Below are 23,992 nucleotides of genomic sequence, written 5' to 3'. Positions count from 1 at the left end.
CGCTTCAGTGGTGTCGGACTCTTTGTGACCCCATGGACTGTAGCCCACCAGGCTTCTCTGTCCATGGGATTCTCCAGGCAAGAGCATTGGAGTGGGCCGCCATTTCCTCCTCCAGGGCATCTTCCCGACCCAGGGACTGAATCTGCATCTCCTGCATTGGCAGGTGGGTTCTTTACCACTAGCACTACCTTTGGAAGCCCTGTAGCATCCAGAAAATCTCCCCAGATCCAAGAACTGAAACTGCTGTCCAAACCCCAAAGCATGCTCTGGTGAGCCAGCGTCCCAAGTCAAGTTCCAGAACTTTCCTGAAATAAATTATCAAGCATCCCTTCCCTGGTGGCTTGGCAGTAAAGAATCTGCCTACCAATGCAGGGGACATGAGTTCAATTCCTGGTCCGGCAAGATCCCACATGCCATGGAGTAACTAAGGCCCATGCACCACAGCTACTGAGCCTGTGCTCCAGGGCCTGTGCTCCACAATAGGAGAAGTCACTACAGTGAGAATCCCACACACTGCAGTTAGAGAGTAGCCTCTGCTCGCCACAACTAGAGAAAAGCCTGCAGGCAGCAACAAAGACCCAGCGCAGCCAAAAATAAACAAAGTATCAAGCGGTAGCAATATCATGACAAGACAGTGCATGCACTCATGCTGAGTCGCTTCAGTCGTGTCGGACTCTGTGCTACCCCAGGGACAGCAGCCCACTAGGCTCCTCTGTCCAAGGGCTTCTCTAGGCAAGAATACTGGAGTGGGTTGCCATTGCCTTCTCCGAATACTGACAAGACAGTAATAAGCTTTATTTACAAATAATTTATACTATGAACATATACTTACATTATACTTACATTTATTTATGAATAACTATCTTTTTTTTTATTTTAAAGGAAGACAGCTGTTTAGGAAAGTGGGTTCTCAACAGACACATAGCCTGCCTGCATCTTCATCTTGGACTTATAGCCTCAGCCTCCAGATCTGAGAGTAATAAGTACATGTTGTTTCTAAGTCCCCTGGTTTATGATACTCTGATTTAGCAGCCTGAAAAGACTAAAAGATAACATTCCTTCCAAGAATGTTACAGTTTGGTCTAGAACCTAATTTTTCTGGCAGGAAGAGGACCATCATGTGGGATAATAGACTCTCATCGAGGTGCCAGATACATGGTGGGGAAACAGTACCTCCAGGACTGCCGCCTGCCTTGTGTTGGGTGCATCTGAGAAATGGAAGAGATCCCCCTTCTGGGGGATGCAGTTTGGGCTTGGCCAAGGGACCCAGGCTGGCTGGACGTCAGTGCCTCACACCATCCCACCCCCACCCCAGCACCTAAGCATGGGGCCACAGCACGCAGTGACCACGGGCGACACAAGGCCTCAGGTCCATGTCAAAAGGCAGCTTTTCCCCAAAGTTTCCGCAGCCTGGACCCTTCCCTCTGGAACAACATTTCCTCTAAATCCCTTGGACCTCTCATCACCATAGCAACCGCATCTCATGAAAACCAGCCAGAGTTGTTTCCAGGGAGGCAGGGGGTGACTTCTGCTGCTTCTCCTTGGGAAAACCCATCTGGTGCTCCCGTCATCATCTCATGGCAGGGATGGGGGGCTTGGCAGCAGGTGACACAGCATCCGAAATGAGCATGGTCAGAGGCCCACGTGGACATGGGGTCCTGGAATCTTAGAGGAAGATGCTATTCCACCCTTTGTGCCCTCCCCATGGCAGAGCAGCCAGGTGCACCTCAAAATAAAATGCCGGCCAGGGTTATCTCTGACTTTCACAGCCAACATGGACAGCTGGGCCATATCCCTCATTAAGTAACTCCAGTGGGCATTCTTGGTGCCACCCACGGGAACCCCTACCAGCCATTGCTGGTGAGGAGGGGCAGGTGAACGGAAGCATGTGAAGGCAGCAGGGACCCCCAAACCTGCCCTTCATGGAGCCCTGAGAGCAGAGCACTATCTGGTGGCACAGGCTGGGCACACAAACGCCAGCACAGGGCCAGCTGTTCAGGGCAGAGATGACGTGTCTGTAGGAAGAAGCCACTCATTTAAATAAATGAATAAATACACCCAGGCTTCCCAGGTGGCTCAGTGGTAAAGAATCCGCCTGCCAGTGCAGGAGACGTAGGACACGAGAGTTCTATCCCTAGGTGGGGAAGATCCCCTGGAGAAGGAAATGGCAGCCCACTCCAGTATTCTTGCCTGGACAACCCCATGGACAGAGGAGCCTGGTGGGCTCCAAGTCCACAGGGTTGCAAAGAGTCGGACATGACTGAGCACACACGCATGCAGACAAAAGACATCCTGGCTCCAGTTGGTGAAACTAAAGCTAGAGCTTTTTAAACGTGTCAGTTCTGATTGTGCCTGCTGGATTAAACTGAAAATCCAGTGAAATAATCCACGTGGCTTTGGATGGAATAACGGCAAACAAGCACACGCCCACACACTCTCAAGTCATCTGGAACAAAAGCCAAGTGTTTCCAAACGTGGCCTGGATGACACGGGGATGAGAGACACGGAGGGGAGCTCAGTCAGGGACAGAAAGCATCGACACAAGGCCAAGGAAGCCACCGCTTCCCACTGGACTGTCCCATCTCTTCCCAGACAGGACTCAGTGTCAGAGAAACCCCAGTGCTGCACTCAGCAAAGGGAGAGCCTTCTCCAGAAATCCTTTCTTGTTTTCAAAGGCATCGGTCAACTGACTCATCAGTCATTCCATCCAAGATGTGCCCTCCTCCGTCCTGCTCAGGGAAGTGGGGGGGGGGGGGTGGGTGGGGGTGGGTGCAGCTGGGACGGTGACACTGCAGATGCTCCTGTGGAGCCAAGCTGGGGGCATCACCCACAGGGTCGCTGATGGTCTGATCACTGACGGTCTCATCAGTGCCCTCCTCATCTTCTCTCAGAGGCCCTTCAATCCGTCCCCTGACAAATGGTGGCTCAGAAAAATAACAATCTGTTTCTGTTCCTCTCAGCATTCAGGCCACTCCATGATCTTCACCTGGAGGAGGAGAAGCACTTGGATAAAGTTTCACTCTTATCTCACTCATCCTTCCAGGGAGATCACATCTTCTCAAAGCCACCACTGCCACTGCTTAGTCACTTCAGTCGTGTCCATCTCTGTGCCACCCCAAGGACTGCAGCCCGCCAGGCTCCTCTGTCCATGGGATCCTCCAGGCAAGAATACTGGAGTGGGTTGCCATGCCCTCCTCCAGGGGATCTTCCTGATCCAGGGATCGAACCCAGGTCTCCCACACTGCAGACGGATTCTTTACCATCTGAGCCACCAAGGAAGCCAAATCTCTGGCTTAAGAGAATCATGACAAGATCCACTGGGGAAGCCACTGGGGGCCTGGCCTTACTCTCTGTGACTTGTCTGATAAAACTTCCTCCACCACCAACACCGGGCCCCTCTGGTGCCTCATTCCATCATTCACTCTCCATTCACAGGGCCCCTCAGGAAGGGGTGGAGGGTACCCTGGGGACAAGACTTTCTGAGTAGAACCATGTTTTCCTACACTGGCCTCTGTGTCTCCATCCTCATTACTATTTCAAAAATATACTTTGTGAGGCTGCCATAGTGATTCCTCTGATTGGTCTGGGCAAAGTAGATTGAAACATTCTGTAAAGGATTCATCATTCTAGATGCCATCAAGAACATTCATGATTCACAGGAAGAGGTCAGAACATCAACGATGACAGGAATTTAGAAGTTGATTCTGACCCTCACGGATGACTTTGAAGGATTCAGACCTGAGCGGAAGAAGTAACTACAGATGTGGTGGCAAAAGTAAGAGAACGAGACGTGGAGCCTGAAGACGTTACTGAAATTACCGCAATCTCATGATACAATTTAAACGCATGGTGCTTCTTATGGATGAACAAAGAAAGTGGTTTCTTGGGAAGGAATCTAATCCTGGTGGAGACGCTGTGAAGATTGTTGAAATGACAACAAAGGATTTAGAATATTACATAAACTTAGTTGATGAAGCAGTGGCAGAGTTCCAAAATGGGGTTGGATTGACTCCACTTTTGAAAGAAATTCTACTGTGGGTAAAAATGCTCTCAAACTGCATTGCACGATACAGAGAAATTGTTTGTGAAAGGAACAGTCCATCAGTTGAGGTAAATTTCACTGTCATCTTATTTTAAGAAATTGCCACGGCCATCCCAGGCTTCAGCAACCACCAGGCCGACCAGTCACCAGCCATCCACACTGAGGCCAGGCCTTCTGCCTGCAAAAAAGATGACAACCCCAGAAGGCTCAGATGATGCTTAGTATTTTTTAGCAATAAAGTACTCCTTTATAATAATTTTTAAATTTTATCTATTTATTAATTTTGGCTATGCTGGGTCTTTGTTGCTATGTGGGTTTGTCTCTAGTTGCAGCAAGCGAGGGCTGCTCTCTAGTTGAGGTATTCGGGCTTCTCACAGCAATGGTTTCTCTTGTTTCAGAGCCGGGGCTCTAGAGTGCCATCTCAGTAGTGAGACATGTGGGACCTTCCTGGACCAGGGATCAAGTCTGCATTCACATGAGGATTCTTATCCACTGGACCACCAGTTAAATCCTATAGTACTCTTAAATTAAGGTATATACATTGTTTTTAAAACACTATTGCACACCTAATAGATGACAGTTTAGTGTGAATATAACTTTTGGATGCACCGAGACATCAAAAAATGTGTGACTCACTTTATTGAGATATTCACTTAACTGCAGTGGTCTGGCATCAAACCACAATATCTCAGGGGTCTGCTAACACAGAAAGAGAGCAGATTTGTCATTACCAGGGGCTACAGGGAGGGGAGATTGGGGACTGACTGCTTGGTCCAGTGGCTAAGACTCCTCACTCCCAATGCAGAGGGCCTGGGTTTGATCCCTGGTCAGGGAAATAGATCCCAGATGCCCCAACTAAGACTCAGTACAGTCAATAAATACAAATGAATATTTAAAAAATAATAAGTGTGGTCTCCTTTAGGGTTGAGGAAAATGGTCTAGAACTGAGTCTTGGTGGTTGTACAACATTGCAGTCGATGTCCCTGAATTGTACTCTCTAAAATGGTCAAATTGGTAAATTTCATGTTATGTGTCTATAGCTATACTTTTAAAGTAACAGGGAAAGAAGGAGTAAACAGAGCCCTCAAATGATCAAAAACACACTGACTCCTCCTTTGACACCCCTTTCAGCTCAGCACTAGATTCCTGCATGGCGGTCAGGGCCAGCTGGTGCAGGACTAGCCCTCACCAGGGACACAAGGGCCAAGGGGAGAAGGCGGGCAGCCCACATACAGTGACAGGACCACAGAAACTTCTCCTTCCCAGACACCTGCCCCCTGCCCTGGATGTCACAGTGGATTCCAGATTCCTTCCTGGGGAAGGAGGCCCCCCAACACTCCGGGCAGTCACAGGACCAGGGAGCATCACGTGTGATTTAGCTCAGTTCTCAAAGGAGAAAAGCCCCATGACTCCTGGGGGCCAGCAGGCTGCTTCTCCCACCGGTTTCATAAGTTTGCTGCAAACACACCCTTCCCTGCCAGTAACTGTAAGGTAAGGAGCCCTGTGTGAGCAGTTTAACGACAGCTTAATGACAGCAGTTTAATGACCCTCCAGGGTGAAGAGCAATCTTTTGGTATAACAGCAGGTTCAGGCCGGGGGCTCTCGTGAGCCCGGAGACGCTCCCTGCTCCCCCAACCACTCCCCTTTCAGCATAGAGCCCCTCACACATTCTGGGGAAGTGAATGCGTCATCAGACAAGTGGATGAAACCAAGGCACCCAGGTCAGAAGGAAACCAGATGAGGATGCTAAGTCAATGTTCAAATTCCAGCTCCAAGACACTTCCCATATTTAGCTTGTCCATAGAGCCTGCCATTCCCAGCCTAACTGCCCAAACCAGCTCTCTGTTCTCTGGACACAAGAAGAAATTCTCTGTTCCAATCAATACTTTTAGTCCTGGACTTCCCTGGTGGCCTGCCAGTGTAGGAGATGTGAGTTTGATCCCTGGTCCAGGAAGATCCCACATGCCATGGAGCAGGCCATGGGGCAGCTAAGCCCGCGCACCACCATACTGAGCCTGTGCTCTAGAGCCCATGCTCTGCAACAAGAGAAGCCACCACAGTGAGAAGCCCATGACAACTAGAGAGTAGCCCCCCACTCACCACAACTACAGAAAAGCCTGAGCCGCAGCGAAGACCCAGCACAGCCAAAAATAAATCAAAAAATAAGTCCTAAATAATACTATTGGCATGTGTGTGTTCAGTCGTGTCCAACTCTTTGCAACCCCATGGTTGTAGCCCGCCCGGCTCCTCTGTCTATGGAATTTTCCAGACAAGAAATACTGGAGTGAGTTGCCATTTCCTTCTCCAAATGATACTACTAGTCCTAAATAATAAACAACTCAGTGGAACTGCCTACAGCTACCAATACTAAATCCTATGATTCCTAATTTGACAAGCAAGTTTAACCAGGCGATCCCAATGATCTAGTAAACTTCTATTAAATCTACTGTTATGAATGTGCTGTAGAGAACATCTGGTTTTCTTAAAGTTGAGGATGAGGAGAGAGTGTTTTCATAGTAAATTTGATAACATATTTTTCTTTTAACGATACTAACAAGGTATGACCTCAATCATTTCATGTAACCCAGTGGTCTGCATGATCTATGTGAAAGCCCAGCAGGAATAATAATCTGGGGTCCACCCCTCCTATGCCCTTCCACTCCTGCCAAGGTGGGATCATGTCTGTTACTGGACAAGACCCCAGAAGGAGAGAAGGGAAGGTGCCCCCTTCTTACTCAGGATGTGGTTGTCTACTCATGGCTCATCTTAATCCTGAATATCCTGAAACCTTCCAGAGATGTGCAGATCCACCCACTGTCCACAGGCCTACATGAGTGTGGTCAGCTATCTTTCCTGTGGTTCCACCAGTCCTTCGGATAGACAAAGAATGTTTTGTTTGTATGATATGGGTTGCAGGGGCTCAGATTGGCTCAACTTGGTTTCAGATGATTCAAGTTGGCTTGGGCTGGTGAATGGGACAAGAGCCTTTTCTTGTTTGATATACATAAAATAAAATGTATCATTTTAACCAATTTTAGGTGGACAATTAAGTGGCATTAGGTGCATGCACACCGATGTACAATCATCACCACCATCCAGCCCCAGAACTTTTCATCATCCCCAAAGGAAGCTCTGTCTCCATTAAACACTAACCCCATCCCCCACAAATCCCACCAACCCCCAGTCTGCCTCCACCTCTGTGGGTTTAGTCTAGGTACTTCACTTGCATGGAATCATACAGGATTTGGCTTTTTGTGAGGCTATTTTCACTCAGCACAGTGGCCTCAAGGTTCATCCCTGTTGTAGTATTTCCTTTCTTTTTAGGGATGAATAATATTTCATTGTATTGTATGTAAAAGTCTTTCTTAGGTAACTGTAACTGTGGCTCAGAAGAGAAATCAATCTTCCCACAAATACTGAAAAGAATGACCAAGCTGAGATCTCTGAATTTGTGCCAAGCAGCCCATATTTTAGATGACTTAGAATCCTTTGGCTTAATTCCCTGTTTCATGTTTTCCTGGCATTTAGAAAGGGGGTTGTAGATTAAATAAGATGTCGGGCAAGAAAAACTTCGGGTAGCAAGTCCACTTCATGACATCTCCCGTTGCAAATTTGCAAATTCAACGTAACAAGAAAAACTCTGACCCACCACCACTCTTCTGTCTGGAGTAGGTTTTGAGGACCAGTGAATGACTACATTACCCCCTCATTTCTTGAAATTAACATTCACATTTCTAAAAGTGACCAGCATGCTATGTTCTATATTCATGGGTCCCCATGAATGAACAAACGAATGAATGAATGCAGAGGGAATAAACAGATCACAGCAAGGAAGAGCATCTATTTTCAATGGCTTGCCTGGTGGCTCAGATGGTAAAGAATCTGCCTGCAATGTGGGAGATCCAGGTTCGAGAAGATCTGGGTTGGGAAGATCCCCTGGAGGAGGAAATGGCAACCCACTCCAGTATTCTAGCCCGGAGAATTCCACAGACAGAGGAGCCTGGGGGCATGGGTGGTTACAGTCCATGGGGTCATACAGTTGGACACGACTGAGCTGACACACAGAGAAGGAAGAGGCAGCCTCAGTGGCCAGAGTTCCCCAGATGCACCCAGAGACCTGGCTCAGGTAGTAGTCTGGGTCTGAGCCCATCTAAGGAAGACCCTGGGATGGGTGAGTCTTCAGCAGAACATAGCCATCCACAGTCAGAGATCCAGAGGCTCCAGGAGTCAAGGTCAAGGACATGGGTCTCCTAGCCGGCACCCGGGGCTGCTTTGAGGGGAAGCTTGAGACCCAAAGACTAAGAGGGAGGGGTCGGGGTGGGGCAGGGCTGCACCAGCGGTCAAAATGGGCAACGGAGGCAGAATCTGAGGCCATCTGCAAGTGTTCGGGCTGATGAAGAAGAGGACTGACCAAGGAGGGTAAACAGGCAACACCCCCATCAGCAACCTCCCTCCAAGCTGATATGGTGCCCGCCCCCCAGCACTGTCCCGAGTCACAGACCCTCGTCCAAACTCTAGCTCAGGCTCTCTGACCTATCCAGCCTGGCTGCACCCAGCACACGGCAAGTGGCCAGCAGAGGGGCAGACCCAACACTTGTGTCAGTACCAAGGACAGCGCATGGCCAGCTCAGTCACCATTCCTGAAGAGGACCGTCTGTTTGCTGCTGGAACCAACCAGAGGGACCCAACAAGCCCAGATCCAGGCATCCGTTCACTCCAGCAGTCTGGGCCTGGGCTTGCTCTCAGGTGGAGAGACCAGCTTTTCTCCTGTGAAGGCTAACGGTGGTCCTGGCAGGGTCTGGAGTCCACTCTCGGTCCTGGGATGCCCTCCTGTGCCACACCCCTTTCTCAGCCTTTCTGAGCTGTGCTGAGTTCTCCTGAGTAGTCCATGGCATGCGCTAATGCAGGGTTGGGAGCTATTCTTGGTTAGCTTCCTATCACCACAGGGCCGTGTCTTTTTTAGTCACTGATTAGCACTGACCACGATCTGAGTGCTTTGGGGTACAAACCCCGTGAGTGCCTCTGCCACGCTGTTCCATCTCCAAATCTCATGCTCGGCAATGTGGTCTTTCTCCCTGAACAGAAGCTGTTGCAATATATTCTCCTATGGAGCCCTGCACTTCCTGGGGAATGGCATGAGAATAACGGATCCTCTGGGATGTGTCTCAAGTTCCTGGAACTTGTAGGGGATGCTGATGGTGATCAGGGATGGAAGATGCGGGGGGGGTGGGGGGGAGGACAGCACCCTGCCACAGTCCCCCACCCAGTTCTCTGTTGCTGAAATCTGCCCTGGACACACACTGCTGGCACATCCATGCCATTCGAGCCAAAGCAGTGCAATTCCAGCTCCACACACGGCAGGCGCCCTCTTCCTTGGCTCCTGCTCTTATAGATGCTGCCAAACCCATCCCCTCTGTCCCTTACACAGGACATCTCCACCTGAGATGCTCAGGGCCTTCCCAACGTCCTGCCCCTTAGCCCCCTTGAGGTTCCCAGGCCCCTGATGGCCCAGCTCTGTCCCTCTCACATCACCATCCTCAAGCCAGGTCCTTCACTTCCACTTGTCCTCCTGGCCTCATCACAATCCCCAACCCTGCTGTATGCTGAGGATACCCATGACCTCCAGGTTCACCCCTTCCTGGTCAGCTAATTTCCCAAAGCCCCCCTCTAAGTCCCAGGGCCACCCCACTTATCACCCACAAGGGAGCCTGTCCCCAGGAAGCCTACCTGGGACTCATGGGCCAGGGGGGGACTCCTCTAGGCTCCCAGTCACACCCAGATGGACAGAGAGTCTCTCCCTCTAGAATGAGGTTCTCCATGCAAGCTCAAGTCACTTTCATCTCTGCACCCCAGGGCCTAGCACATGGCAAGGGTAATTTTCTTGCTCCACGTGGGAGGATTTGCAGATGCAGCCAGCCCAGGAGATCAGGAGTGGCCTTAGTGGGAGAGTAGGCTCTGAAGGAATGCCAGTTCAGAAATTCCAGAGCCACCCCCCTCATGAGGGGGTGCTTCCCCACATCAACTAATGCAACAACAGTTTCTTTACAGCCCAAAGCCCCCAGTGCATACACAACTGCCTTGAATGACAGGAACACTCCAAAAATGAAGTCAATTTATGCTTATCAATCTTTAAAAAAAAATCAAAAGGCATCAAAGGGAAGTTCTAGAAACTTAACAGTGAGTCAACAGGACATTTTACCCAAACACAAGCTCACACTTTATATATTCCTCAAATGCATGAACTCTTTTGGGGAAAAAATATTGATGAAGGCATTAAAAATATGAAAGCATATATATGCAATGGAGTATTATTCAGCCATAAAAAAGGAAAAATTGGAATAAAAAGCCAAAAAATGGAATATTACTCAGCCATAAAAAGTCATAATAAGGAACTCCTTATTAGCCATAATAAGGAGTTTATGATCTGAGCCACAGTCATCTCCCAGTCTTGTTTTTGCTGACTGTATAGACCTCCATTTTTGGTTGCAAAGGTCTATCTAGTCAAGGCTATGGTTTTTCCAGTGGTCATGTATAGACGTGAGAGTTGGACTATAAAGAAAGCTGAGCGCTGAAGAATTGATGCTTTTGAACTGCGGTGTTCGAGAAGACTCTTGAGAGTCCCTTGGACTGCAAGGAGATCCAACCAGTCCATCCTAAAGGAGATCAGTCCTGGGTGTTCATTGGAAGGACTGATGTCGAAGCTGAAACTCCAATCCTTTGGCCACCTGATGCCAAGAGCTGACTCACTGGAAATGATCCTGATGCTGGGAAAGATTGAGGGCAGGAGGAGAAGGGGACAACAGAGGATGAGATGGTTGGATGGCATCACTGACTCAATGGACATGGGTTTAGGTGGACTCCAGGAGTTGGCGGTGGACTCCGGGAGTTGGTGATGGACAGGGAGGCCTGGTGTGCTGTGGTTTATGGGGTTGCAAAGAGTCAGACATGACTGAGCAACTGAACTGAACTGAACTGAAAAAGGAATGAAATTTGGTCATTTGTAGATAGAGATGTGGATGAACCTAGAGAGAGGCATACAGACTGAAGTAAGTCAGAAAGAGAAAAACAAATACTGTATACATACACATATATGCAGAATCGAGAAATATGGTACAGACGAACCTATTTGCACAGCAGGAATAGAGATGCTGACACAGAGAACAGATTTGTGGACACGGGGTAAAGGAGAATGTGGGATGAACTGGGAGACTGGAATTGACATATATACACTATCATATGTAAAATGGATAGCTGGTGGGAAGCTGCTGTATAGCACAGGGAGCTCAGCTCAGTGCTCTGTGATGACCTAGGGGGTGGGATGGGGGTAGGAGGAGGCTCAAGACGGAGGGGATATATGCATATATGCCCTGATATAAGCTGATTCACTTTGCCATACAGCTGAAACTAACACAACAATGTAAAGCAACTATCAGTTCAGTTCAGTTCAGTCACTCAGTCGTGTCCAACTCTTTGTGACCCCATGAACCACCTGTCCATCACCAACTCCCAAGTCCACCCAAACCCATGTCCATTGAGTTGGTGATGCCATCCAACCATCTCATCCTCTGTTGTCCCTTTCTCCTCCTGCCCTCAATCCTTCCCAGCATCAGCAACTATATCCCAATAAAAAATATATGAAAGCAATTCATTTTCATTTGTCCACAGAATTAGCCAAATAGATGTTCCTTTATATGCATCTAATAATCACATCTTCTTTTTATATACACAAGGTTTTTTTGAAAGGCAGCTTTTCAAAAGTGTTTATTACAATTTACACTTTACTTTGCTATAATTAAAAGAAAGTATAGTTACGCTTAAATCCACTGGCCTCATTAGCATGCATTTCTTCTCCACGTCTCTGTCAAACCTTCAAATAATTATTTGCAAAATGGTTATTTACAGCAAATTTCCAATTACACCAAGGCCCCCAGGCTTTCAGAGAAGTGTCACCAGATTCAACCGCCCCTGTGAAATGCACTCAGGTTGCTGCCCCTTGCCGCTGGGCTGTCCCAACCACTGGCCACAGCTGTCTGCACTTGCCAGCAGTACCAGATCCCTGTGACTGACCAAAACCACTCAGGGAGGGGCAACAGTCTCAGGGACCACACCCACACAAGCAGATCCAGAGCAAACAGGGGAAGGACCCAAGCTCTGCTGGGGGTCTGGGGGTCTGCTGGGAGCCCAGGTTGCCAATCACCCTCAACAAGATTTCCTCGGCAATTACTACGGCATCTGATGGGTGAACAGGAGTGGCTGGGAAGTCCACGCATAACTGAACACGTGGAGAGCTGGCTCGCACTCTGACCTGTGGGCAGCATGGACACCTTTGCTCTCAGCCCCTCCCTCCACTTCCCCAGGGCCAGCCAGAGTCTTACCTCCTCTTGGGGCCACTTGGGCCTCTCCTCCGGGGTCCTGGTCTTGGTCTTGAAGCTCCTCTGAGGGTCGGCGGGGTGCTTGGCCTCAGGAGGGAGGTTCAGCGACTTGGGCCTGCCCTCATGTCTGCTAGGGCCCCGGCTGGCCTCAGCCGGCGGGCAGGCCACGGGGGAGTCCCCGGGCCCCGGCTCAGGCCCCCGCGGTTCACGCTCGGGGCTGGCCTCGCCGCCACTGGTGATGCTGCTCATGCTCAGGCTCATCTTGATCTCGGCCACGATCTGGTCGATGTCCTCCTCCTGGTCCTCTGGGTCCCCGTCCCTGCGCCTCGGGCGGTAGGGCGATTTGCTGCCTGCATTCCCATTGGCCTCAGCAGGGTAGTAGTCCTGGTAGGCCTCCTCGCTGGGACAGTAGTGGACGTCCTCTTCCTGGTCCCCGGAGTCCAGGACTGAGGCCTCATCCTCGGGGACAGAGAGGTGGCTGTCCCGGTAGCCAGGGCTGCCCGGGTCGCTGTGGCCATGTGCATGTGGGCCCATGGGCTCCGTCCACTCCTCCACCGCCTCCTGGCACTCATCTGTCTCCAGGTGGCGCGTGTCGTGAGCCAGGTAGCCCTGCCCGTCACAGTCCGTGCCCTGCAGGTAGCTGTCGTCCTCGGGGCAGTAGCGGATGTAGTAGGTGATGCCCTCCTCCTCTTCGGGCAGCCCCTCGTCGTAGTCCTCCTCTTCCGAGGTGTTGTTCACATAGTCAGAGCTGGAGTCCCCGTCAGGGCTCTGGTCGGGGCCACCCTGCTCAGCAGGCGCTGGGCTCTCGGGCCGCAGGGCCGCCAGCTCCAGGTCGGTGGGCACATACTCCTCCAGGGCCAGCTCCGCATCCTCACTCTCGGGCTCTGGGCCCGGTCTCGCCCTGTGGTCCAGCAGGCTGCTCGCCACACTCTGACGCTTCCGGTGGGCCATGGTGGGGCTCATACAGCCATCGTCACCAGGCGGCAGCCACTGCAGGGAGGAAGGACGACAGGAGAGTCAGAACCTGGCCCGAGGAGAGCGCCCAGGAGATGTGACTCGTGTCCACTCAGATGACAGGACACCCTACCTCAGCTGACTCCGGTGTCAGGACCATTGCAAGCCCTGCCAAAGAGACATGAGGGCACCAGGGCCGGAGGAGGAAAAGGGGACCCTGGCAACTCCCCAGGACACCTGCTGCTTCCCCCCAACTCGCCACTCACTCATGACTTCTCTGTTTTATATAATTGGAGTATAGTTGATTTACAATGTTGTGTTAGTTTCCCGTGTACAGAAAAGTGAATCACTTATACATGTATAAACATATATATATTTTTTTCAGATCCTTTTCCATCATAGGTTATCACAAGGTATTGAATATAGTTCCCTGTGCTATACAGTTGGAGAAGGAAATGGCAACCCACTCCAGTATTCTTGCCTGGAAAATCCCATGGACGGAGGAGCCTGGTAGGTTACAGTCCATGGGGTTGCAAAGAGTCGGACATGACTGAGCAACTTCACTTCATGCTATACAGTAGGTCTTTGTTGATTATCTAGATTATATATAGTAGTGTGAATGTGTTAATTCCAAACTCCCAATTTATTCCTCTCCCAACCCTTTCCCCTTTGGTAACCACAGTTAATTTTCCATGTCTGTGAGTCTGTTTCTGTTTTGTAAACAAATTCATTTACATCATTTTTTGGAGAAGTAAATGGCAACCCACTCTAGTATTCTTGCCTGGAGAATCCCACAGATAGAGGAGCCTGGCAGGTTACAGTCCATGGGGTCGCGAAGAGTTGGACAGGACTGAGCGACTAAGCACAGCACATTTGTAAGACAATTATGCGGCAATTAAAATATTTACAGAGTTTATTGCATAAAATATGCTGCTGTAATTTATTCACCACCCAATAAACAGAATAAACTTTGAAGAAATCCATTTAAATCCCAGCAGAGGTTTGAGTTGAGTGATGAGACAGTGTTATTCACTTCCCTCCTTTATTCATTTTTAAGTATGATATTTCTGGGGCTTCCCAGGTGGCGTTAGTGGTAAATAACCCACCTGCCAATGCAGGAGACATGGGTTCAATCCTTGAGTCGGGAAGATCCCCTGGAGGAGGGCATGGCAGCCCACTCCAGTATTCTTGCCTGGGAAATCCCATGGACAGAGAGCCTGGCATGCTATAGTATCAGGGTCGAAAAGAGTCAGATGCGATTGAGCAACTTTCACTTTCACTAAAGTGGCATTTACCTGTGTTGTGGGACACAGGAACACCTAAAGATCTTGCAAGCCCCCCGCCCCACAGTCTCAACAAACCCAATGGAGGCACCACCCAGGTGATCATTCACACCATCAGCCATCCTTCCCGCAATTCTCCCCAGGCTGTCTGCCAGCCCTGCCCCCAACCCAGAACATTCTATGACTTTCTGCAGGTCGGGGGGTGGGCGTGGTGGGCACATCCTCCAGTGATGGCAACTGGAAGTGTGTAAAAGGAAATTCCAAAAGCTGAGACGAAACTCCTGAGACAAAGGGCAGGATGCTCCATCACTCTGTCAAATGATTATCTTCTGAATAAAAGATCTCTCTGGGGATTTCTTTGAATAGCCAGCCTCCCCTGGCTTATTTTAAATGATTTATCTCTACTTACACGTAACTTCCTTACAAACGTTTCCTCTGGGGGAAGCAGGGAACTCTGGGGTATTTAATGGGATGGCGGGGGCAGAGGAGGGATTACAAAAGAGAAGATGCAGGAGTCACCTGTGGCAGACCCCCTCTGGAGCACACCTGGGTTTCTGTACCCCTGAATTCCCCACACACGGGCTTCCTCGTCCTTGGCTGGGGAAGGGCCAGCCCCTGCTGACGGGCAGCTCCCCACTACACCTGGGCTCAGCTGTGTCCTCCCCACTGTTGCTAACAGCATACACGATGATTCTCCTGGTAGGAGACCTGGCTGTGTGCATGCACGCATTCAAACACGTGTGTGCGTGCACGCGCGCGTGCACACACACACACACACACACAAACACACACACCCTCCCCTTCACCCCCACCTCCCCATCTCCTAGAAACCTCTAACCCTAGAAAAGTCTGAGGAGGGGATACACTGCAGGTACTTAACAAATGAGGGCCCTGCCCTTGACTTCTCAAGACAAAAATTCAAAAGGATGCCCAGGCTATCAGCTGGCAGTCACTGATGTGTGGCTGGCAGCTGATGGAGAAGTAGGGAGCGGGGTCCCCCTGTGCAGACTGAGTGAGGGATAAGGGACCAGGCAGCCTCTGGCAAGGATCCCCGGGCACTTCTCTAGCCTCCTGGGTTCTCACCTGCCTCAGAGGGTGTGGCCGGCGCCAATTTGGGGGTGGGTTGGGGTGCTGTCACCAGCAGACTCTGGTCTTGGCCTCCAGCTGAGGACAGAGATCCCAGAGCTGTCTTGGGTCTGGGGCAGGGACCCGCTTAGGGCCCAGTTGTCCATAGTCAGTCCCAAGGCCCTGGCCCTTTTGTCCCCTTGTGGCATCTCTGACTGGCATCTGGCAGGTCCTTCACCAGTCAGTCCCCACACTTCAGAGCCTAGAGCTCAGAACTCTGGGCTATACCCTTGGAGCTTCTGATTCAGGACGTTTGGGTGGGGCTGAGGGTGTGCTTTTCTTCTCTCTTTTTTTTTTGACCAATTGTTTATTTTTTCTCATTTTTCTGAGCAATTATCTGATTTTACTTTTTTTATTGAATTATAGTTGCTTTACAACGTTGTATTCTTTTATGTTGTACAATGTGAATCAGCTGTGAAAGTGTTAGTTGCTCAGTTGTGTCCTACACCTTGTGAACCCATGGACTGTAGCCCCCAAGTCTCCTCTGTCCATGGGATTTCCCAGACAAGAATATGGGGATCTTCCCAACCCAGGTCTTCTGCAATGCAGGTGGATTCTTACCTGTCTGAGCCACCAGGGAATCAGCTATATGTATACATATATCTCCTCCCTCTTGGACCTCTCTCCACCCCCGATCCCACCACTCTGCCATCACAGAGCACCCAGCTGAGCTCCCTGCGCTACACAGCAACTTCCCACTAGCGATCCATTTTACACATGGTGGTATATATATGTCGATCCCAATCTCTCAATTCACCCCACCCTCATCTTCCCTCATTGTGTCCACTCGTCCATTATCTACATCTGTGATTCTAACAGGTGTCAGAATTGGGCTGATGCTGTTGGTCTGAGATCAAACGCGGACCACCACACTGGACAAGAAGCCAGCCACCTGCCCACCCTCCAGCCATCATATCTTTGGAATCAAGAATAAAAGTTCCAGAACTTCTTGGGAAAACAGGCTTGCAGGTTTCAGATCTGAGAGACTAAACACAATTCATCGTAGCTGCCTTGAGGCCCCCTGATGGCCCCCTCAGTTCAGTCTCCTTCCTGAACAGGGAAGAGCAATGCGGATTTCAAGGCCAGATCTGAGCAGGATGGCTTGGATAAAGATGGAAAATGCTCCCTCCAGGAACTGGTAGGTCAGACCTCCTCATGGTCCCACCTCGTCACAGCAGCTGCAGAGTGCCCACTGCCTGTGTTATGGTCAGGCATCTCTCTGCGGGTGCTGTCTAACCTCTCTGCGAGGCCCACTGCAGGGTGGAGAGGGCTGCCAAGCCAGGGTCCCTGACCTCGGGGCTCCGGATCTGGAGATGTAGGTACTTCCAATGGGAAGGCAGATTTTGTCTTGGGTAGCACAGGGCTCCCTTTGGGATGAAGAGTCTAAAAAGACAGATGGCTGGTCTCTGAAAGTGAAGTTGTCCCAACACAACATTGTAAAGCAACTATACTCCAATAAAAATTTTCTTAACATGGCCATTATGAGCTGACAATGAGTTTGTGAAACTCACCATGTTTCCTCTCTGAGTAGGCATGTACGATGGTGGGCAAGGGAGACCCTAAAGAGAGAGAATACACCTGAATTTCAACAAGACACATGACAAGTCTTTCCTAACTTTCCTGTGGCTCAAACTGAAGTATGCTGATGAGTTGGATATCCAAAATGAGATGGATTAGTGGCCAACTGAGTGATCAGACTGAGAAGTCATCAATTCGTGGATAAGCATCCATCTGTGGGGATTTTCCAATGATCTGGTTCAACCAGGGATGATAATAACGAAGACTGCAGCTCTTCAGAACTGCAGTTGACAGAAACCTGGAAGACATCAAGTGTAGGGTGGCAGAGACGAGGTTTAGCTATACCACGCATGGAAGATCTTACGTATCCTGCTCGATCCAGTTAAAGCTGTGCTTTCACAGCCAGACATGCTCACATGAATCACAAAGCTCAGCCCTGAAGCAGTGCTCTTCTGCAAGCCCACTCTTAACGAGGCAGAGAGGTTTCATTTCTTTAAAAAAAAAACCAAAATCTTGCACCAATAATTGCACTGGCCCTCTATCCCCAAGACTGAAAAGCCCATTTCACACAGTACTCCCATCTGTTCCTTTCATCACAAGCTTATAATAAAGGCTATTTTCTTCCAAGATCATTATTTTTTCCCTTGCCTTGAAGAGGAGGTGGAAGACAATCCTTTTATAGCCCTTGTGACAAAGGATAAGAATGAAGGAAAAGCAAAGAATGATTTATGACATAAAATATGCATTACAGGGACTTCCTTGGCAGTCCAGAGGTTAATAGTTCATCTTCCAATGCAGAGGGTACAGGTTCAATCCCTGGTAGGGGAGCTAAGATCCCACATGCCTCATGGCCAAAAAAAACAAACAAACACCAAAACATAAAAATAGAAGCAATATTGTAACAAATTCAATAAAGACTTTAAAAGTGGTCCACATCAAATAAATAAACCTCTTGAAAAAATTTAAATAGATAAATAAAATGTGCATTACTTGGGATATCTGATGTATGGCTACAAAGCATATTTCAAGATATCCTCACCCATGACACAGTGGGGAGAATAAAAATGTGCCTGAGAAAGTCTACTTCTGATGATGGTGTAGCAGCTTGTACCAGTCTAATCCCCCCACCAGTAACAACTAGTAACTTTTAATGTTTTTTTTTTTTTTTCAATTTCTATGGAAGCATCAGAGAACTGCCAAAGCAGCTAGGACTTGAGGGGCTAAGATCCCGACAAGCATGAAAAAACACTGAAATTATCTCAGCATCCTGTGTGGCTTTTCTCTCCAAGGCAGCTGTGCACCCATAAATGGTTGAAAACTAGCAGAAAATGGTGGTTGCCAGGCAACAAGGCCAAGCAGAAAAGAAAGTGAAAGTCGCTCAGTCTTGTCCAACTCTTTGAAACCCCATGGGCTGTAGCCTGCCAGGCTCTTCTGTTCACTGGGATTCTCCAGGCAAGAATACCTCAGTGGGTAGCCATTCCCCTCTCCAGGGACTCTTCCCAACTCAGGGATCAAACTCGGGTCTTCTACACTGCAGGCAAACTTTCTGCCATCTGAGCCACCAGAGAAGTCCTACTCCATGCTCTGTGGTGACCTGAGTGGGAAGGAAATCCAAAAGAGAAGGGATATATGCATCCATACAGCTGACTCACTTTGCTGTACAGCAGAAACTAATGCAATGCTGTCAAGCAACTATACCCCCCCAAAAAAATTCATCAGGAGAAAAGAACTTGAGGTGCCAAATTCCTGGAGAGAAAGGAAACAACAGGACTCTGACATTTTATATTAGACAAGGGTGAAAGTTGAAACAATCTGAACAATAAATAAAATAGTACTGTATAATCCAAAGTATAAAATAAATATCCTTGAGTTCACACAATGTAAACAATAAACCAGAGAAAAGCAGAAAACCCCTGGGCAGAATTCCTCCATATATTTTGTGCAGACACTGCCCCCTCCTGGAGACAAGGAATAACTCCCAGGTGATCAAGGTTAATATTAACAGCGGTCAGTTGCACCCTGATTTAATAGAACAGCACTGCTCCCTATGCAGTCTCCTGACCCAAAGTTTATAAGCCCTGACTAACCAGAAGGAGAGTATCAGACAAATCTGAGCAGAAGGATAGTCTAAAATACCTGACGAGTACTTCTAAAAACTGTCAAAGTCATCATAAACAAGGAAAGCCTAAGAAGCTACCACAATCTAAAAGCACACTGCTATACTTATAATGGATAACCAACAAGGACCTACTGAATAGCACAGGGAACTCTGCTCAGTGTTATATGGCAGTCTGGATGGGAGGGAAGTTTGGGGGAGAGTGGATACATGTATATGTATGACTGAGTTTCTTCACTGTCCACCTGAAACTATCACAATATTGTTAATTGGCTATACTCCAATACAAAATTAAAAGTTCAAAAAAATAAAATAAAAACTAGATAATCAACAAGGACATACTGTAGAGCACAGGGAACTCTGCTCAATGTTATGTGGCAGCCTGGATGGGAGGGTAATTTGGGGAGAATGGATACATGCACATGTATAGCTAAGTGTCTTCACTGTCCACCTGAAACCATCACAACATTGTTAATTAGCTATACCCCAGTACAAAATAAAAAGTTTTTTAAAAAGTACCTAAAGAGACATGAAGATTAAATTTAATTTGGTATCTTAAATAGAATAATAGAACAGAAAAAGGACAGTAGATAAAAATCAAGAAAAACTTAATGAACTATAAACTGTGGCTAGTAATTTTGTATTGATACTGTTTCATTACTTGCTACAAACGTACCATGTGAATGTAAGATGTTAACAACAGGGAAAAGTCAGAATAGGATATATGGGAACTCTCTCTACTATCTTTTCAACTTCTCTGTAAATACAAAACTATTCTAAATTAAAAATTTTTACCTAAAAATGAAAGTTGGTGTGGTTGCATTAATATTCACAGTAAGAAAAGAGGCATTATTAAAGGAAAAAAATTAAAAATCTTGATAAAAAAGGGCAACCTGCTAGGAATAAATTGTAAGTTTAAAATTTAACTGTATGCATACTAAGTTATATGCTCTCAAACTTTATAAAGGGAGGAAAAAACCAAACTCAAAAAGACAAATCTGAAATCACTGTGGGATACTTTTTAATACACTTCTTTCAGTAAATGGTTTAAAATAAGCAAACAAAATTCAGAGTAGAATTAGATTTGAACACCATCAGTTCAGTTCAGTTGCTCAGTCATGTCCGACTCTTTGCAACCCCATGAACTGCAGCACGCCAGGCCTCCCTGTCCATCATCAACTCCCGGAGTTCACCCAAACTCATGTGCATCGAGTTGGTGATGCCATCCAGCCATCTCATCCTCTGTTGTCCCCTTCTCCTCCTGCCCCCAATCCCTCCCAGCATCAGAGTCTTTTCCAATGAGTCAACTCTTCACATGAGGTGGCCAAAGTATTGGAGTTTCAGCTTTAGTATCAGTCCTTCCAAAGAACACCCACATAGTTGCCAAAAATGTCCTCATTAACAAATAAAACTTACTATAATGAGGAAATACATACAAATGCACATAGAAAATTGTGTCAAAATTAATCACATGGTAGACAAGACTAAAATGAGTCTAAACAAATTTCAAAATGTTGAAATCACAAAGAATATGTTTCTGATTACAGTGTAATTACACCAGAAATAAATAAAAATTTAACTAGAAAATATGCAGATATTTGGGGATGAACCACTTCAAAATAACCTATAAACAGAACAGAACATAATAGACAGAACATAGGGAATGGCTACCCACTCCAGTATTCTTGCCTGCAGAATCCTCTGGACAGAGAAGCCTGGTGGGCTACAGTCCACAGGGTTACAAAGAGTCGGGCATGAATGAGCAACTAACTAAAAAAAACATAAACACAAACCTTAAAAACATTTTGTACTGGTTAATAATGAAAATACCACATGTCAAAAAATAGTTACACACTCATATTCATAGCTGGACTATCCACAGTATTCAAAAGGTGGAAAGAACACCTGTCCATTGATGGATGAATGGACAAAGAAAATGTGGCATATCCTCACAATGGAATATTATTCAGCCTTTAAAAAGGAAGGAAATTCTGATCCAAGCTACAATATGGATGAATCTTGAGGACATCAGGCTAAATGAAATAAATCAGTCACAAAAGGACAAATACTGTATGATTCCACTCATAGGAGGTTTCTAAAATAGTCATATTCATAGAAACACAAAGTAGAACAGTGGTTGCCAGTGACTGGGAGTAAGAGGGAAAAGGTGGAGTTATTTTTTAACAGGTACAGTGTTTCAGATCTGCAGGAAGAAAAAGTCCTGGAGATAAAGTTTTCCAACAATGTGAATATAGTTTACCTTATTGAACTGTACACTTAAAATTTTTTTAAGATGGTAAATTTTAATGTTTTGTGTTTTACCACAATTAAAAAAAAAATAGATTACTGTTAAAGGAGGCCTATAAGGGAATGTATAATCTTAAATTCCTTTATTAGAAAACAAAAAACATTGAAAAAATAAATAATCTGGGTATCCATTTACTAGGCTTCCCAGGTGGTGCAGTGGTAAAGAATCTTCCTGCCAGTGAAGGAGATGCAAGAGACACAAGTTCGATCCCCAGGTCAGGAAGATTCCCCTGGAGAACAAAATGGCAACCCACTTCAATATTCCTGCCTGGAAAATCCTATGGACAGGGAAGGCTGGTGGGCTATAGTTCATGGGCCACAAAGAGTCGGATGCAACTGAGCAACTGAGCACACAGGCACTTTGAAAAGACCAACAAATTAAACCTCAAATAAAGGTAAAGGAAGAAAATGAATGTAGGGCAAGTAAAAAATAAAATAGAAAATAAATGTGCAACAGAGAAAAATCAACCAAGCCCACATGATGACTTTTGAGTGGGGAGATTAAATATATAAAGCCTTAGCAAGACTGATAAAAGGTGAGAGAGAGGGAAAGTACACAAATTACAGTATCAGGAAAGAAAAGGTGGATACTTGTAAAATATAATAATGGATATTATGAACAACTTAATGTAAGGCCAAACCCGGGGGCCATGATGGGCCGCCCCTCCTCTCCCTCCCGCTGGCGGGGGAGGTACCTAACCGAAGGAACCTCCCAGATCCCGGGGACCAATGACAGCACACTTCGCCAGCTAAAGCCGCCCCACCCCAGCCACGTAGAAGGACCTGTCAGCCCGCGACGCCTCGGCCTGGCGACCTATCCCAACCCCCGTCCATCTAGCCTGACCATCCCTCGCAACAAACGTATAAAAACCACCCCCAACACGGTCTGGGCGCGGACTTCCTCGACCTGCCTCGTTCGGTCCGGGAACCCCGCCCGGGAGCGCTTCGCCATTAAAGCCTGTTAGACACTTTTGGTGTCCTGGTCATCTTTACCTAACATTTGGCGTCGGTACAGCATGGGACTCTTAATCCCAGGGTCGTGGGTTCGAGCCCCACGTTGGGCGCCAAATGTTAGGTAAAGACGACCAGGACACCAAAAGAGTGTCTGCTGCTGCTGCTGCTGCTGCTGCTGCTGCTGCTGCTAAGTCGCCTCAGTCTATCCAACTCTGTGCGACCCCACAGACGGCAGCCCACCCAGGCAAGAATACTGGAGTGGGTTGCCATTTCCTTCTCCAATGCATGAAAGTGAAAAGTGAAAGTGAAGTCGCTCAGTCGTGACCGACTCTTCGCGACCCCATGAACTGCAGCCCACCAGGCTCCTCCATCCGTGGGATTTTCCAGGCAAGAGCGCTGGCGTGGGCGGCCATCGCCTTCTTCAAAACAGTGTCTAACAGGCTTTAATGGGGAAGCGCTCCCGGGCGGCGTTCCCGGACCCAAACGAGGCAGGTAGAGGGAGTCCGCGCCCGGGCAGTGTTGGGGGTGGTTTTTATACGTTTGTTGCAGGGATGGTCAGGCTAGATGGAAGGGGGGTTCCAATAGGTCGCCAGGCCAAGGCGTCGCGGGCTGACAGATCCTTCTATGTGGCTGGGGTGGGGCAGCTTTAGCTGGGGAAGTTGTTGTCATTGGTCCCTGGGATCTGGGAGGTTCCTTCCGTTAGGGACCTCCCCCGCCGGCGGGAAGGAGAGGAGGGGCGGCCCATCATGGCCCCCGGGGTCTGGCCTTACACTTAACACTAATAGTTGCGACAACTTTTAGGGAATGAACAAGTTACTGAAACAAAACTTAGCAAATCTGACACTACAAGATACAAAAATCCAAATGTTCCAGTATTTACTAAAGGTAAGAGATAAAAGGTGAGACAGAGGGAAAGTACACAAATTACAGTATCAGGAAAGAAAGGTGGATATTTGTAAAATATAATAATGGATATTATGAACAACTTAACACTAATAGTTGTGACAATTTTTAGGAAATGAACAAGTTACTGAAACAAAACTTAGCAAATCTGACACTAAAAAAAACAAAAATCCAAATGGTCCAGTATTTACTAAAGAAATTGAATCTGCAATTTAAAATCCTCTTTCCTCTTATCAAATAACTTCAGATCCCAGTGGATTCCCAATTGAATTCTTCCAACAGTCACAAAAACAAAATCAAACAACAACAAAACACCAGTATTACCCAAAATCTTTCAGGGAACATAAAAGAATATACACTTCCCAACTCACTTTAAATGGCCACCATGACCTTGATACCCAAACCTGAACTTGATGTT

The 23,992-nt window shown here is 47.7% G+C and overlaps 1 protein-coding gene across 1 annotated transcript in view; it reads right to left on the bottom strand.

The window, feature by feature from the left end:
• The window catches only part of APBA2 (amyloid beta precursor protein binding family A member 2), a 45,528-nt gene extending 28,217 nt beyond the window's left edge, over positions 1–17,311 (bottom strand). The window contains exons 1-2 of the mRNA XM_052659878.1: positions 17,288–17,311; positions 12,418–13,404 (exon numbers count right to left, since the gene is read on the bottom strand). Coding sequence (XP_052515838.1) covers positions 12,418–13,404; positions 17,288–17,311 — 1,011 coding nt within the window. The remainder of the gene's footprint in view (positions 1–12,417; positions 13,405–17,287) is intronic.
• Between the last annotated feature and the right edge of the window lie 6,681 nt (positions 17,312–23,992).

The sequence above is a fragment of the Budorcas taxicolor genome, chromosome 21 (genome assembly GCF_023091745.1).
Source record: "Budorcas taxicolor isolate Tak-1 chromosome 21, Takin1.1, whole genome shotgun sequence".
NCBI lineage: Eukaryota > Metazoa > Chordata > Mammalia > Artiodactyla > Bovidae > Budorcas > Budorcas taxicolor.
The sequence above is the reverse complement of the archived record's forward strand: the minus strand, read 5'-3'. Positions and strand labels throughout refer to the sequence as shown.